The sequence below is a fragment of the Monomorium pharaonis genome, chromosome 6 (genome assembly GCF_013373865.1).
Source record: "Monomorium pharaonis isolate MP-MQ-018 chromosome 6, ASM1337386v2, whole genome shotgun sequence".
Taxonomy (NCBI): Eukaryota; Metazoa; Arthropoda; class Insecta; order Hymenoptera; family Formicidae; genus Monomorium; species Monomorium pharaonis.
In genome coordinates this window covers 2,913,623-2,932,219 of record NC_050472.1, presented here as the reverse complement: position 1 = coordinate 2,932,219, position 18,597 = coordinate 2,913,623, and the positions used below count along the sequence as shown (strand labels likewise).

The following is an 18,597-nucleotide window of genomic DNA, read 5'->3' as shown; positions in this document are numbered from 1 at the left end:
CGACGCTGTCTCTTCGATAATGCATCGCGCTATTCACAACGCTGCAACCGTACTTCGCGGAATAAATTCCGGCGTTTCGCCGGTCATTGTTAGAATCATCAGAAAGCGCAATTGTCGAAAGGCTCGGCCGATAATTTGCGGCACGCAATTGCGACGAGACGAAAAGTCGAGACGGTCCATGCACAATGTGCTCTCGTTGACCGTGCAACTTATCGTCTACATTATGCAAATCGTAAGAGCTTGGACCGAAGTGCATAATATGCAAATTGTAATTGACGAAGTCCATCAGGTTACCATTCAGACGAGTCGGAGTCGAGGGACATCGAAATACGAGTTAAAATGCGTCGTTCCTCTGGCATTATTACACGGGTGGTTCCGTCTCCGTAATCTTTGTTGCTCTCCGGATTGACACGCGACATCAGCTTCTTTTCAATGACCGCTCGTGCAATGATCGCTCACGTACGCAATCTCGAGAAGAGACAAAGAAAGAGAAAGAGAGAGAGGGGGGGGGGGATGCCATGTATTTGTAATTTTGAACCGGACGTGCGGATCGAGGCACTAATCTCGAAATTATAAGCCGAAATAATGCATGTGCTGCGCGAATGTCGATGCTACACGTGAATGAGCCGAAACGAAATGTTCAAAGCGTCCGACAACTTGGCCATCCATTGGATTTCTTTCAGGTCGTGAATTCTTCAGATGTTTCTTGAAACTTGCGAAGGCACTGACACTCTTACAAGATTCGCAATATTTTTTTATTGTAATATGTAAAAGAACTTAATAACAAACTCGTCAATTTTATTGAAATTATTAATTTGAACATTATAAAAATACATTCTATTGTTACTAACTGAATTACATTATTGTACTTATTTTTTATTATTGATTTATTTACATTTTGAAAAATAGATTATCTTAAATATGCAAAAAATTTTTTTAATTCTTTATAATTTAGATGTTATCTTTATGGACATTTATATATTTTATCTTGACACGTTTCTATCTTTTATCATTGAAATTGCCTTACATAAAAATTACTCAAAGTTATCAACAAGCTTTAAAATATAGATAAATCTCGGACAACGGAAAAATTTACGGTCTAATCTTTTCTCATTTCGTCGCGTCCTCTTAATTAAGGAAAGATTCACGTAACGATATTTAAAAACGGGCACAACGATTTATCGTTATTATCCTTAATGACTACCTATGTTTTATGCATTATTAAACTCTTGTACCGCCGTGACTCGCGATTGAAATCACGCGTAAGCGACTGCTTTCAATGTGACTCATTCGCGCGACGCATCCGTCACGTACTTTTCGCAGCCTCCGCCTGAGAAACAGGTTGCCGATGAGGAGCAACTCAAAGAAAACGCGAGAAACGGGTGAGAGAAACGAGGAAAGAATAACGGGAGGGAAAGAAGAGGAAGGGCGAGGGAGGAAGCGAAAAGCGCATTATGCATAGTAACGATCTATTTAAGAGCGGAGCGGCGAAACCGCCGGCAATTAATTAGACATCTTTGGACAATTTAATTACCAACTTTTACGAGGTGTGCGCGAAGGGGCGACGCCTTCCGCGATCGAATTCTGAAAGGAATGCCGCGTAATTGTCGATGTTAATCGGGAGGAATTTCGGGGCGATGAAAACAAGGAATGCGTGCGACCGGAATAAAAATGCAACTTTTTTTCGTTGCGCAAATCGGGAACACACACACCCGGCTCGAGCGAAGAGGATTCCGAGAATGAATAAGTTACGATCTATGTGACAGTCTTTGGAACCGAAATCCCGCTAAAAAGATCAATTCTATATCTAAAGAATTCGTAATGAAGAGAGAGCTGCCTGCCTTTGCGACATACATAACGTCGGCCCCGGTAAAAGTCACATTTGCGTCGCGATAAGAACGCATAATCCATATATTTATGAATTATAAACGTATAATTTATAAATAAATAATATTTGCAAAAAATATATTTAAAATCGTTGCCTCCGCGGTAATCCGATCGCGCGCTAATTGATTTTCACGCTTCATTAATAATTGAATTTCAACGGCGGCAGTGTAAAATTAAAATTGTCATGTTTCTGCATCGATATATTCAAATTAGAATCTCTCATACCGCCGTCAAAAATTGTACGTTCTACTCTGCCAACGAAACGCGAATTTTTCGCGTCGAATGAAATTTTAATTCCCACGCAGTGCTAATGCAGACACATTAAATTTAATATCATTGCAATAAACACTGCAATGCAGTGCCGATAATATCCATAATAGATATCTGTCTTCGACAGTTTTAGCGTTTCAATCAGATATATGGCTACTCTGTTGGAACTAATCGCTTTTAAAGACAAGACTTCCCCCAGAGAAGACACTAATTTTTTTGTGTTGATAAAGTTTATCTTCAGTAGAAGAGAAGTTTATCAATCTATCCATTCTTCTCCGTTTCGCTACAGCGTGTAAACTAGTACTTCTAGTATCTACGTAGTAGATCACTTTGTTAGCGTCTAATTCTCCCTTTGTTGGTTTTATCTTCGTCGTAAATGTCGCAATGATTAAACGAAGAGGAAGGGGGTGATTAATCGGCAGCCGGTCGGCTCGTCTCCTCACGCTGCCGACGAGAGAGCCGGACGAAAGCGCGGAGAATACGTTTCTCCTATCGGTAGCCCCGGCGTTCCTTCGGTAAGGTACAAGAGCCAGAAGAGGCGGCGATAATTAGCGGCGTGTCGAACGTCACGGAGGCACTTTTACGGAGGCGCGTATCGGCCTTTAAATGGTCCTGGTTTCATATTTCGACACGACCGCATCCACATAGAGGGAACCGTACCGGTAATACTGACGCGCCGCCGCTCTTCCCGCGGCGAAGACGACGACGGTAATTGCGAGGGCACGCGAAAGCGTTGGCTATTAACATCGAGTTCGCGTGTATTTACGCGATAACGGTTACCCGTGTTACAATCGCCATCGGCCTGACGATGCTTTCGGACTCGGCCGCAAATTTTGTAACGACGCACGCTGATAATGAGACACCGGACACCATCGATCGAACACTTACGCACTCATAACGTTTAATGGCGTTGTAACTTCAGCACGATAATTTCATATACAGCGATCATACAGTTTTCCGCAGCGTTTTTTAGGTCGAACTAATTTCCCGTTCTTTGCGGTACGTCGATGCCTTACCGCACGTACGAGTACACATGGTATATCCCCTACGCTCACGTTAGAGAAGCCGTCTTAATTTTCGATTCGGTTATCTTGGTAATCATCTCTAACGTTTCTCGAAAATATATACGATCGCATCTCTTTACACTCTCGTACGTAATTAAATTCCGGAATAAATTATTTGTTTACGCAACGCGTCATGACAGGTTCATCGGACTTTGTAGAACTTCATTCGCTACGGTGCTTTCCTCGTAGATTATCGTTACAGGTTACAGTTTACGGTCCTTTCGGGCTACGCTTCAGATAACAATCAGTCCAAATTGGCTATAAATTGGCTAATTTAACCACATTCTACCGCGCATAATAAACCTAAACGAATCATCGACGCTTCGTTCTGGAACCTTTCCACAAATTCCAAATCGATGAGAAATTAACCGGCCTCTTCGACATCGATGTCATCGTCTTGCAAAATCATTGCTTTCCACCATTATTTCGCTCTGTTCGTCGACCGTGACTGTTGACACTGTTACGAAATAATTCGCGCGCGACACGCGTTCGTAGTTCGCACTACCTGAATCACTATGATTTGCCATTGAAGATACACGTGCGCGAATTGCCCGAATTCCACGGCACATCGCGCGTTAGGAACATCTCCATCATGTGACTTTCGAGCGGCATTTGAACCGTAAAACTAGTTACCTCAATAAGAGAATCGGACGTATGCTTTTCACACGTTTTTATCGTTGTTATTCCATGCCGATAAGAGAGCGCGCGAAACGAACGAACGACTTACCGTTAAACTTGACGTTCACTTAAAGTTGAACAGTAAAGTCTCGACCGGCATAAACCAACCCTCTAAAAAACGGCACTTTACATCAGAAATAATATGCCAAACAACTTGCAATATTATAAGCATATTTCGTATTTTCTTTTTGTATTTAGAGAAAGACAATTGAGTCGTTATCGTAACGTTGTCGAATATCGTGACATCTGGCTCGCAATCCTTTTTACTGAGGACGGGGACTGAGTAATTCCTAGTTCTGTTGTGTCGCCGTCTCGGCAGATTAGTTAGCCACGACACGCGATGTACCGCGCGCGCCGGCCGGTGAAAGAAAAATGAGAAAAGAAGATGCGATATCACGCAGCAGCAGCAGCGGAGATGCTCGCGCGAGCGGGCAAAAGAAATTCAGGATAACTCGCGTGTGCCCGGTAAAGACACCGTTCGGTGCGACCGCAGGCATTATATCGCGCACGTTGGATCTTACGCCGGGCGTAATGCGAGTCTAGGAACGTCGTTACGTCCCGCGCGCGCAACGTAATATAAATTACATGTCGGCGCGTGCGATTGGGCCAATAGAGCAAGAAACAGCCCGGCGGGCAGTGAGCGTTATGCACAATCGGGCGGATGGCACGCGTAAGATAACACGTGCGCGGAACGTGGAGCGCGCGGCAAAATCGGATGTGCATCTGCCTGGCGCAGGTGCCGGCGGATTATAAAAGGGTACGGTGGTTGCGTTACACTTCCTGCTACGTCGACCTTGCGGCACGATTGCACCCTCTAACGTCTCGCGATCAGATGCATTATTATATTGAACTTCTATATTCTATAACGCCACGTGTGATATGAAATTTTATTCTTTAAGCTTCATTGGTTTAACCGTATTATTTTTTAATTGTGCAATTTATTTGTCGGAAAAATCTAATTGTAAGGAATTAAATTATGTTATATAATATTTCAGAAAACAAGATACATTTGTGTATTTTTTTAAATAGAAATCATCCAGATTTATTTATAATCGCGCGCGTAATTAATTTTTTGAATGTAACAATATGATATCTTATGAAATTGGGATATAATGACCGCAGCCATGTTGACGCCTGTGAAATGCTAATGGGATAATAATTTGACGATAATAGATTCACAATGAATACATATAACTAAGACGATGGCCGAAGCTAGTGCTTCTGATTTTCTTATTAGATTCAGCGTGAACATTTCTGCTATACGATATCGACAATAAATTCGGCAGTCAACAAAATAAGATATTAGCATCTCATTATAAAACGATGATAGCAAAGTCCGTGTTGACATTAGCCGTGCATACGATTTCCGAAGTGATATCGCCATTGACGTGTCGCACATAATTAAGAAGCGCATTGGCATTTACGATCATTCGTAAAAGAGATTTATGGCCTCGCGGTTTCTTGCTCGCCGGCGGCCAGTTTTATCTGCGGCCACGAAATCCGAATTCTCTCCTTTTCAAATATCCCTCTAACGCATTAACGATCCTGAGAAAAATCGAGAAAAAAAAGAGGAGAGAGAGAGAGAGAGAGAGAGAGACTTGTCGTTCGTTCGCGTCACGACTTCCAAGAAACGCTAACGTGAACGCCGCTTTCCTTCTAGTAACCGAATTTTGAGGCGAGATATGCCGCTTTTATAGAGGCACTCGATCAGACTGTGAATTCTTAATTCACTTTAACAGGCGCACTTTTATCGCGTTGTGGTATTTTATTGGCTCCTCTCTCGTTTTAACATCCGCCATCCCAACTGAACTTTACATGCGTGGCGTGGCTCGCTTATCTGTCTAAACGAAAAGAGAGGAATTTTCTGACATGCAGCGACACTTTCTCTCGGCCCACCTTCACCGTTTCTTTCTCGACGGCTGAGAGGCTCTCTCGTACGCACGTCGATGTATTATAATTACCAAACGAGCACGTTGGCGAGGACATTTAATCAAAGGGCAGCCCGGTTATTGCGATCGCAACGTGAGAGATGCGTCTCGGAGTGGTGTGTCTCGCCGTAAATAATTATCAACGCGGTCTCGCGAGGAATTTGCACTCTGTAATTACTTGTGAGCGCGCTCGTCGGTATTTACATGGCCTGCGCGCAATAATTGCGCGCGAAAGATTCAATAATCAGACTTCGGATGTAACTCGTCGGCCGATTAATATAATCGCGATAGCGCAATTTCCAACACCTGCCGCGGAGATCCCTTTTACGAGGAGGATTATTACGATAGAATGATTGCACGCGGACGGAGTAACTAGTCATTCGCGACGCTTATTAGATTTCTTAGACAAACCGCCGATACGTACAATTATGAGGCAAAAAGTTTTGCCGAGTCGTATGCAGGCTTATTGAATTCTGAAACAAAGCTGCGCAAAATCCTACGTAAGCGGGGAAACTTTACGGGGGATGCGTATCTGTAGATATGCTTGTCACAGCACCTCTTTAACACGATTTGCATAGGAGATTTATGCTTAAGGGCACGGACTGTGCTCGTGTGACAAACGGCGAAATTAAACGGACGCCAAATATCTCATTACTTTCAAGATCCCGAACGTCGATAACGGGCTTTTGATTAATAACGACGACCGTTTCGTCTCTCGCCGCTTTCCCTTTTTTTTTCCCCCGATCAGAGAAAATTATGCGTATCCGTCTTCTTCTCGCTATGATCCCTGCGGGTAGGACTTCCTTCGAAATTACGGTTACTCCCTCTTTCGTCGAAGACTGATGAAATTATTCGGAGAACGAGACATAATCTCCGAATGACAATTTATCACATGAGAAGCGGGATCACGATCAATCTCGATTCGTCTGCCCAGTTGCGATTTATTCCTGCGACTAATACGATTTGAGGGGAATCTGAAAAACTTAATAGTCACCGTGCTCGAATATCCCGATAAATCGACAACCGGTATGAAAATTCCAGTGATTAATCGCGCGACTCTCGAAGGAAGAACACGATTCGTGCCTCGTAAATTTCTCGCAATCATTTCACGCCGATACTAGTATCGATTATGAAATATAAAAAGCGCGAGGAAAAACATCGAAGGTGCGATTCGGTGCGAGAGCCCAGGGTTAGGGTTAATTGCGATTTCACTTAACGTAATCATAACACTCGCCAACCGGTCGTATATACTAGCAAATTTACGATTATTACTTTAATGACTGAATTAGGATTCCTTTCAATCTATAGCGCGCGTACTTTCGTGCTTGCACGTCGCTTTTAAGATACGTAAGCGATCCTAGGAAGCAAACGTACAAGAATTCTACTAGCATATCTACCGCGTATACAGATAGAATTAATTTAATATTGTAAGAAAATGTGCTTTTTCGGGAATAATGCGTTAGCTATAGCACATCTCTAAATTAACATTTGTTTAATATACCGATAACGGTGACGCAAACGCGATGTTTAGCGGAGACTGTGAGATCCGAGTGAGATGCCATAAATGAATATCTGCCGGAAATCTATGTGTAACGTTGCGGAATTAAGCTGCCATTAATTCACGGGACTTCCAATGACTTATCGGCCATACAAGTGTCGAACGAATGCGCTTGTTTGGCACGAAATGCATAAAACCGCCGCACTTCTGCACTTCGATTATTTACGACCTACATCTATTTGTATTGCAGAATGCTGTGGGGAAGATGCGTTCTCTAGCCCTCGTTCTCACGAGCTTCAACCTCCTGCAAGTCGTCATTCGCTGTCAGGAATTATCGGTCATCCGGCACTCCGATGGAGATATTTTTACCATCGAGGGTAAGTATCCTGTAATCTATTACTGTTACAATAATATTGCTTTCTTTTCATCGCACTGGTCCGAAGTCTCGGGAGAACTCTTTTATAAATTGCGGTATTTCGAACCGAAAGTACCGCGTTGAAAATGCTACGAATGGAAACACTTCCTACAAAGAGAATTTTCACTCGTATGCCACGTTTTTCATTTGGGATCTTAATATAATCTATTTTGCGATTTCTCGCGATGCGTGATTGCAGTAATGATGACATTATGACGTGTTGCATTTCGGCGGTCTGCTTCGTAAAGCGCGATTCGCGTCGGTGATACGGCGTAAATCCCTCTGAGTAATTTTCCGGTACGCGGAAGCAGAATGATTCGAGAACGTGTTCCAGGACGATTTTGCGCGAAATCGTGACACAATCGCTGCGTGAAATAAAAAGACGTATTCGTAACGGATTAACCGTGAAATTACGATGTAACGGTTTGACAGCTGTCCGACCTGTCCTTGCTCGGCTGGATTATACAGCACGTCTCGAGGATCGGAACACGCGAATTTGAATCGGCGGACTGTACGTCGTACAAGTTATCTCCAAGAGCCTCGTATTGCCGAGGGATCCTGCGAAACACGTTTGGCACACGAACACGTTACTGATTCTCGAGAGATTGGCTAATCGACCATTAATGTATGATGGTGTATATTTTAATGTACACCACGCGACGTGAACAAAATATCAATTACAGAAAAACGAAAAATACAGCTCAACAAGATAAAATACAGAAAGACAGTTGTAAAATGCAATTATAATGTATATGTTACGCAATAATGTATGTGTTACAGATAATATCCATTAAGACAGAACCTAAAGCCAGAACAAAAATAAAAATTCTTTTTCTGAAACTTTTAAAGAAAAGTATATTCTTTTGAAGTAACGTTATTTTTTAGATAATTTTTCTTTTTGTCGTTTTAAATACACGTATCACCCTAAAACTTATTGAAATATAAATCGATATACTGAAAGAAAAAACCATTTAGCTAAATTTTTTTACTTGACTAAATTATTTTAGTCTAAGTATTTACGTGTTTAAATTAAATGCATAAATACTTGAAAACTTGATTAAAGAAATAAATCGAGTCGAGTGTAATCAAATTGACAACTTTTTTTTTAGTATATATATTTGAATGATTTAATAAATAAATACATTTGACGAAAATTATTTCGAAATCTCGGATTTTATTTTGAATCGGCAAACGCGAGTTACTGTAACTGCATTATTGAAATTCGTTACAGGTTCTTGCACGGAAGCCTGTACGGTGCTTAGCAGCGGCACCGCCAGTCCTTACTCCCGTGGTTCCTCGAGCGCGAGCCTACTTGTCCCGAACAGCTCCTGCACGTGCCAGTGTAACTTCGACTTGCCTATCTTTCGAGAGGATCTTCACATATGCGTCAACGACATCCACGGTAACGTACCCGCAAAATTTCTTCGTTATGGATTATGAAGTCATCTACCGCGGAGCAGCAAGTCACCGCGCGAACGTTTAGCTGCTGGACATTAATGATTTCCGACTGCGTCTTCCGTTACATCCTCTTTGGTCAGCTGGTCCAAATCAAGCAGCAAAAGCATCCGCGCGGCGGACACGGATTTATATGGCGCATCTCCTGTATTTAGCTCGTCGCTGTGAATCGTACACGGCGGTATTCATCGCCGTGATCAATCTTGAAAGCGTAATCGGGCATGGCTCCGTCAACTTTTCCCCTCCTAAATTATTGTTCTTTTGGTTTTACCATTGCCAGAATGAGACAACGAGATCGTCCGGTATTGGCGAACTTGTACATTGCGAAATAATAATGATATCAATTTGCGCTGGAGCTCACAATCGGAGTGTAAGAGAACACGAAGCCGTGATGTAATGAAGCCCTTCATTTATTTCCTTTTACAGCATAATAAAATATTATCATACAAACACGGTCGGAATTGCGCGTCGGCAGTGGGGCTCAACCTCTTCTCACTGCCGGATATATATAATTATCTCGGGTCATAAAAGAAAACCAGGGGATGTATGATTATGGCCTTGTCGCTGATTGTGCCCTCTTTCCTCGCGATATTAATAATAATACGACGATATACATTATTTATTACACCGTCATTAATTTTCACACAGCCGGACCAGTAATCGAAATATCGTCCGCGATAGGTGGTCGCCGTGTGGTATCGTCGTACCAGGTGTAGCCTCCCCGGAAGTGTGTCTCTCCCGCCACGTGTTTATCGGCACCGAGCATACCTTTCGGATACCGTTTTTTTTTTTTTAAGCTACCGGTCGCGATTGGTCGCCGTAGGCAGAGGTGAGGCCGCGCAAAAATGGCGTGTCCTGCGCTCGACCAATGTAATTTCTGGGGGGAGGGGGGACTTTAATATCTACGTGCATGCGTGGCGAACATCACGCGATTAAAATGCCGTCCACACGGAATTTGAATAATTTCCCTTCCTCTCTGTACTTTGGTCTGTCTTCCGTTGACGGCGATCGAGGTGGTTTTTTCCCCAGATGGTTTACAGATCTCTCGAGCAGTCTCTGGGAGAATTGATTTAAGTGAATATACCGTGCTTATAAAGAGAAACACCTTTTGCACCGTTTCAAGAGATAATAATTATATAACGGAGGGTGGCGAAGGTGAGGCGAGGGGGTAAGAACGCGACATAGCGGGACACCATCGCGTGCGCTGCCGGGGTTGCTGATGAATTGCCGGGCAATGCATGTTACGGTTTATTATAAGAAGAACGCGCTTTTTTCGCAGACCGAAATCCATTCTTTTTTTTTCTTTGCGAATAAATGCTTGTACCGGTAATTTATCTCGATAATGATATTGGCAACGCGGCGAAAATGTTTCTGCGCGATATTAACGAATAATGCTTCCAAATAAATTTTGTTTATCAGCCGGGGACCACCCACTGTCAAATGTACTTGTCAATACTTAACAAAATTGCAATCGACATGGCCGGTATCACGAGCGTCGTCACGAACATCGTTTATCGTGTACGCGGGGCTCTACATTAATAAAATCATACATAATTGCATGGAGCTACAGTAATTACAATGTTTTAGCACAGTAGCAATTTGTTATGATTAGCAGCACTTAACAAAACAGACGCGTTCGAGACGCGACTGCTAGTCTGTCCATATACTCGAAACGCTCTTTTAGCTCTTCCTCAAATCGCACGTTGTACATTTCAGTAGATAATCATTCGTACATCCTTCCCTCGTGTGCGTGGACCAGGCTGGATGAACTAGATAAACCGGACGAGAGATGGAAATCGTTATCGAAAGGTCGAGTAACGTGTTAACCGTGACCGTAAGACCGTGCTACAAACCACAGCGCGTGAATAAACGACGTGCTGCCCCTCTGTCCGTTTCCATAAGTCACCCTCGGCGCACATTCCAACTCGACATACATCCGACTCAGTGAGAAGACCGCGCGAGAGAATTGAACATCAGATTCTTATCCAAACGAAGTGCCCAGGGTACAAATCTCCAAGGGGTTTAACAAAATGGTTTTCGAAAAATGTGAACACGCCGCTCGTCGGGCACGCAAGACTTTCGATACCATTCTCTATCTTCGGAACGTCCAAGCGCGCGCGAGGCTCGATCGATCTAGGAAGACAGAAACGCTTTGTCCGATCGCATTTATTTTTGACACTACGGTCTTTTCTATTACGCGTGCAAAGACTACGAACGCGCGATGCGCAAATCGCGCGCCGGAGCCCGCCAGCGCGAGCATTCCTCATCTGGCAACCGAGCGGATTTCTCGGCGCGCGAGCATACTGCTTTCAATCGAACCGCGTCATCGGAAATGATTGGTCCAGCTGTTCGAGTGAACCGTCTGTCCGCCGCGTTTCTAAATCGTCCGCCGTGCACGCGGTACCGGCGGCATTAAGCGGCGCGCACTCGAGGCATGTGCTGGCGACTTGTTTTTATCGCGGGTCGCTTTCCTGCCCGGGCAATCCGTTTTACTCTGCCTCTCTGACAAGGGGATTGGGGAGTGCCTGAGCCTTGAGACTGAATAGCCTGGAAAAAGATAAGTCCGCGGATCTGTGAGCTCCGCGGGTTGTAAATGCGAAATTGCATCTAAAATAGATCTAACCTCGCGCTTTGTGCACGGACTGTTTGCTACAGAGACGATCGTGGCGTAAATGCTGTAAACGTATAACAATATACGTCGTGTCTACAAAAATGATAGAGCCGCAAATAATACACTAATTGGCCAAAGCCAATGACAGTTTTATTCGTTAATCTTTTAAACGCAGGGGCCGCATAATTCAAAAGATATTAATCAGGATTATGGGAATCTTGGTTTTCAAAAGGTGGCATTGAAAGCATCTTGAGATTATTTATTCGAACGGTAGCAGTTATACAGTAGCCTCCAGTAAGTCTTCCTTCGAGCGAGTGGAGATCGTTTGTCACCGATTCTGATTTATGACTTTAGTTCTAAAGTTACAAATCTCCTGTTCTCTCTCTCTCTCTCTCTCTCTCTCTCTCTCTCTCTCTCTCTCTCTTTTATCCTTTAACTGACGCCATTTCGCTTCTGATATTAATTACTCTGTATATCTCGTTCCCGATCAGAACAAGTAAATTTGACTGACAATCTAAAATGAACCGGCAAACCGCGATATTTACTGTAATAATCATTCATCATCCTTGGTCCGTCGCCCTGATACACTCGGCGTACTTAATCGCTTCGGACACGTACGAAGACCTACTCAGATTATAAATAATGAATCTCTCGTTACGATTATTTATCGCTGACAATCTATTATCGTCCATTATTGCCGCGGCTATCTCGGGCGCGCTAAAACACCCCAAATTACGTCCCGTCGCGAGGCGCGCACACCGACTTTTTAACCACTTAATGCGTCGATTTTTTTTTCTCCGCGCCCTGTTATATTCCTCTACGAGATATAACTTATGTCGCATCATATCATAAAGGCTGCGCCAAAATATGTATTACGGTGGCGGCGGCGGCGGCGGCGGCGAGAGAGAAAAAGAGAGAGAAAGAGAGAACAGGCGTATCAAAATTAATGTTGCCAAACTCGCACCGCGCCGGTGGTAATCAGTTTCGCTCCGGCTCGCCGAGGAGGCGAGCGGCCGCTCGATTCCGCCCTTATTTATTGGCCGTGAATCGTAACTTATCGATTACGGGGCGATTTACAAGCTCCACGATAAGCGTGATCGAAAATCTAGCGTGCCCGGAGCAGAGAGAAGTCGCTACAATATTGCGAGAAAAGCAACGGATAAGAGTTGCGGAACGAACGAGATTTTTATTCTTTCATCCTCGCCGCCCTCGGATTATCTTCGCAATTGGCAAAATGAGAAATGTGGAAAGTGGTCTCCCAAGATACGCGAAAAAGCGGCCTGTTATTTCGCCGCCCTGCTATTATTAATATCAATCTGCTTACCGCGGCCGTGCGATCGGAGCTGTCCCCGATCTCTCGCTCGGTGGATCGGCGAATTTACGAGCGGCCGAAGATTAAAAACGTTTCGTGGAACGTCGGACGAGTTTTTGAGAAAGTTCTCCACGCTACGCGGTTCGTTATTGGCACCATAATTTTTTTCGCGTGCGCAGAGCGTGTCAAAACAATTTTACTTGAAATTTTAACGATGACAGCAACAACAATCTGTGCCTTGTTTATTTGTACGTGTATGAATATTTCTCAGAGATAACAAGGTATATTTTGTTATATCTTCATTAAAATTGTGGCGGATAGCCAAGATATAGTAGTTGTAAAAAACTCGTAAATACGTTTACGGTCTTATTCCATAATTATATGGTCCGAGATTGAGCCAATTAAACTTTTGCGCGTAACATCGGGCTTTCTAAAGCTCGCAACGCTTTGCGCGGAGTTGCAGGCAATTATCGCAGATCATAAAGATCGCCATAAGTATCTTTTATTACATTGTTAGATCAGATATTGACAAGTGATGCAAATCGAGATTACAGAGCTGGCGATTTCCCGATGCAGATTATGCCGCTGTGTCTATTAATCATGCGATAAGCTTACATTATATTACTAACCATCTTGAGCCGTTTCAAATTGCAAATTAATTCAATTAGATTGAGCAGTATTCTTTTGATTATTTTGATAATTTAATCGCAGAAATCTCAGTCTCTAATCTCTAATTATATTGAATATAATGAATTAATTTGGATTTCTGAGACTATTCGAAACAACTTTTTAGAATTTTTTTGTTAAAAACAACAGATATTTTTAATAATTGAGTTACAAGAAACATTCTCTATACGTAGAAACATTTATCTTTAATTAGATTAATTTTATCGTAAACAGAACACAAGTTATTAAAGTTTAAGGCTGCACGGGGACTTTAATTATTCTGTGTAAAACAAAATTAATGGAGGCGATGGCTTTTTCATGCTATCCCAATTTCCGCCTTAATTTATTAGGCACTTGTCATAGCGCGTGGCAGCTGATAACGAATCTACAGAGATCCATCTAAGTCGTTAATACGACAAGATCGTTCTTGTATACCGGTATCCGCGGAACGACGTCATGTTTTTGCGCGGAAGACGAGATTACGGTAATCAAGTATGAAATCGTCTATCTCGGGGGTGCGCTGCTGCCGGTGTAGAATCCGCGCGACCTCGACGGTAACCTTGCACCAGCGCTCGTCATCAATCTTTAATTTCCACACCTGCAGCAGACGGATCGCTGCGCGCGTGTGAGTCGAGCCCCCCCGCGTGCCTTCTAGACGTGATATAGACGACGAGAGTTGTGTTTGTGCGCGAGTGAAGATACCCGAGACCCTGACCCAGGTAAGAAACGGAGATCCTCGCCTGTAATAACACACCTGGAGACACCAGTGAAAGAAGTCTATGCGTCGTTGGCTCGTAGATTAGGCATCACGTGCGCATGACGCGACGCTAAGGTTGCCATTGTTAACACGTTTCCCTCTCGCGTGTTAATATACATAATACCTCCAACATTATCGTGTTATATTCAATGAGTCAAAGGATATTGTATAATTTGATTCTCATCCTTCTCGCGGAGGAGGCAGGGAGGAAAAGAGGCTCGACTACCTAAACTTTGTATCCTATACGCGTTATTGAAAGGTAACTCGATGTCGAAATAATATCCACGTTTAGCGCATACGTTCAGAAGTACCTCAACAATATGCCTTAACAACCTGACAGCTTAATTTGTTGCCGCGGTCGAATGGAGCGGGCGCCGCGCGGCGCAAAAAGAAACGTGCGCGTGTCTATTGCCGCCTTTTGAATCGAATCAATGAAATTGAAAATGAGTATCGTGCACCGTAATCAGGAAGCGGATTTGTTGCCTATCCGTTTGCTTCTCGGTGAATCGTGAATAATAGTACAACGCAAGACTGGTGATTTCTGCGGCCGAGACGAGAGAGAGAGAGAGAGAGAGAGAGAGAGAGAAAGCCGTGCTGCATCTCGCTGCGTTTATTAAAGCGGGCCCTATCTTACTCGGTCGTGCATTACGGTGTTCAGGAATGCTCAATGTACGTTCCGTTGCGACCGTCCGCTATCAGTATTTATCTTCCCCGATGCTAGTAATTATCTTGTTTTCTCTTCGGGAAATTAACCGTTTCTAATGTAAACTTGTAAAGTGCGCCACGAGCTTTCGCAATTGCTACCGAGTCTTTATTGCGCCGTTACGCGTCGCACATATTGTTGTACTAACATAATTTCGATGCTTTATTTATTCAGTTGGGAACATTCGTTAGCGAAACAAAAATATTCCGGCGTATAAGATCTCGCGTTGCACAGCCTCCGCTTCTTTCTTCTCTGATAATTACCGCACGCGTGCATAGGTTTCTCTTACTAACATTAGCATATTGTATTCCGCTGCCTGCATAAACAGATCGTATCTATCTTCGATGCATCGAGAAACAGAGAGCAGAAAGTTATCTATTATTAAAGTGGGCAAGTCGCGAAAGTCTAACTGTATATAACTTCGCGTGCCTTTGCTGTTTCAGTCTTCTTAATCGAAAATATTGGCTCGGGGTCCTCGGGTAAGTGAGGAAGCGGTATCTTTTTCCGAGCAAGAAATCGATTGACCTCGTAAACAAGAAAAAGAGGCAATCGACACTGAATCTCTTCTGCTCGACTGATCGTTTCAGCTTTCGCTTTGCAACGCACGTTCCTCCGTTGCTCTTTCTGACATCGGATGCGGCACGCGAGATGCATCGCCAGTCCTAATTTATTCCACGCGTCTCTCGGTCCCCGTTGACTCGTAGACAAGTCTCTCCGCCGAGATCTTCGAGACGAGATTTGCCTCTGTGTGTGAAAATCACGTTTAAAGATAGAAAGTATGCGCGCGGGTAACATTCGCTGATACGTCACGTACCTCGCAAAGTGATGCTGCGGCCAGTCGCGTCGCAGAACGATCAGCAACCTGAAAACCTGCACGCAACGCAGTCCGGTTCTCTCAACGCGCTGGAAAAGCTCCGCGCGTTTTCTTATTATGGGGATTTTCTTGCTACCGCGTCTTGACTTTGTAGATATAATAGTTGTAATTTTGTGCGGACGATGCAAGAAAATTACGAAGGACGAGAAACAGGCCTGTTGCATTGTCTCTGACACGCTGTCCGAGCCTTCCTTACAGAATATAGACTTCGCGAAGGTTGAGTCTTTATAATATTCATTTGCTGAATCCCTCGCGTTAAATTGCTCATCAAAAAAATATACCTCGAATCGCTTTACGGCACGTCCTACCTTGATATCTATACATTTTGCGAATTTGTCACGCTTGCACATATAAACGCACATGTGAAACGGATTTGTATTATCCCTCGGGGAATATAAAATCCGTAACGACATTCGCCATGCATTAAAGAGATACCAGCAGTTAGAGAATATATTGATATTAACATTTACATTTTACAATTAATTAATAAATTAGACAAATATAAATTAAAGCGTAAACTTAATAAATTGCAAGTAGAGTGCTCACAATGCTGTCGTATTTAATAGAGAGCTTTGACGATTTTAATAATCTTCGGTTTTACCGTCGAGATTTCAGCTAGCGGCTAGGAATATCGCTCGCTCACCGCTATCTCTCGTCGTGTGTGTACTCGTGAACCTCGGAGTTCATTCTCAAGGGTCACGTAAAGATTCCACCTCGTGGGGTCGTACACTTTGCATTCTTTCTCGCTCGGAAACCGCTCCAGTAATGATGCAATCGTGCCAGAGTACGTGTTCCTCTATTATACGTGCGAAATTTAATTTTCAGCGATATAACTCCAGCACTTTACTTGGCTGGGATTTTCATTAACGCTTCGCGCGCCTTTTAATGTAATTTTATTGCTGAAGAAACAATATTGTGACGTACAACGGTAATTCGAACATTGATTAAATCACTATTTAATATTTAACTGTAATACTACGCTGATTAAATATTAGAGAGAAATATCTGCAAGGCATGAGAAGCGGGCAATTAGTTACATAAATTAATATTTAATTGCGCTAATATTTAAATGAAATATTAACTGACGTTAAGCTAGAAATTAACTAACTTCAAAAATTGAGAATTATATATTACAGATCGTCGATACGATTCCAGCGGGACTAGAACCGAATTAATTGCCATATGTATCATCAAATTGCGCAATTCAGGCGTCTTTTTACATCGCACGCGATCAAGTCAATTATAGCGAGATCACAAATTGCAATTCTAACGTTTTAGTCAGCCATCCGATTTCCGCGTATCGACGTTCGTGTGACGCGAAAGAAATATTCGGGATTAACTAACTCCAAAGACTGAGGGTAACGTAGTAGAGAGCTGTAAATCTTGTATAGCTAATCAGATAACTTCTAGAAGACTAAAATCGAATAAATCGTGACGTTTATCATCAAATTGCATATTTCTTACTGCTTCACACGTGAACGGATCAATTAAAGCAAGTTTGCAAATTCCAGTTCTACATTTATTAGCTATAGGTATCTGATTTCCGTGTTGCGGCGTTTACGTGAAAAGAATATTCGACGTAACGGACGTGATATATAATCAAGATAAAAGAAATCGAACGCGAGCGCCTTTATACTCTGGTCCGCTCATAAATTATCGTCCACGTCCGTGCCGGAGGTGGAAACCGTCTCGGCAGATGGTCGGTATATCACGCCGGACCACAGCCAGTGTTGATCATGGCGATTACGATGACAACGACGACGTGTACGCTGATTTTAAAAAAAGCGAGCGCATTCGCGCCTACGGATATTAATTGCACGATATAGTCTGGCATTGCAATTAACGTCAATAATGAGCGGCGGTTGCGACACGACGTTCTGTGTCACAACGAATAACAGCGAAGATGGATCCCCTGGATCCGAGACTGGGGTAGGAGAGGAGGAAGAAGAAGAGAACCTTAAATCATCTGGATACTAATACGAGATGAAAACTGCTAACTAAAGCAACAGAACCGCAATCGTCGATGACTGGGCGAGTCGTATTGACGTCAAAGATTGATTGCGCAATGGCGTATCGGAGACCAGATCTCGGAGATTAGAGTGTTTGTCGCGTACGAGAATGGAATTGATAATAAATTACAATAATAATAAATTTTACAATACATATTTTTAGTCTGTTTTGAGATAATTTTATCATACATTGCAGCATGATAATTTGTTTAAGGAATTTTTGAAATACTTTTTGTGCATTTTAAAAATTTCTATCATTTTTACTCATAACAGATTACCACGAAGTCCTAAGCTTATTACCATACATGGTAAAATTTGTAGCGAATTTTACGATAAAATATAATGGGAAATTCTCTTCATGTATAAATGTTTGACGTAAATGAATAAACGTAGATAAGATAAGAATAAGATAGGATAAGCGCGTTGAAAGGATCAATTACGGTAAATAAATGAGGATGTAGAATGAAATT

General features: G+C 42.9%; 1 protein-coding gene across 4 annotated transcripts in view; it reads left to right on the top strand.

Moving 5' to 3' along the window:
- Window positions 1–18,597, top strand: part of LOC105830770 — a 115,068-nt gene that overhangs the window by 80,518 nt on the left and 15,953 nt on the right. For all 4 annotated transcript variants that reach the window (XM_036288773.1, XM_036288772.1, XM_036288774.1 and 1 more), the window contains 2 exons: window positions 7,576–7,702; window positions 8,972–9,142. In XM_036288773.1, the coding sequence (XP_036144666.1) occupies window positions 7,591–7,702; window positions 8,972–9,142 (283 nt within the window). In that variant the 5' untranslated portion in view covers window positions 7,576–7,590. The remainder of the gene's footprint in view (window positions 1–7,575; window positions 7,703–8,971; window positions 9,143–18,597) is intronic.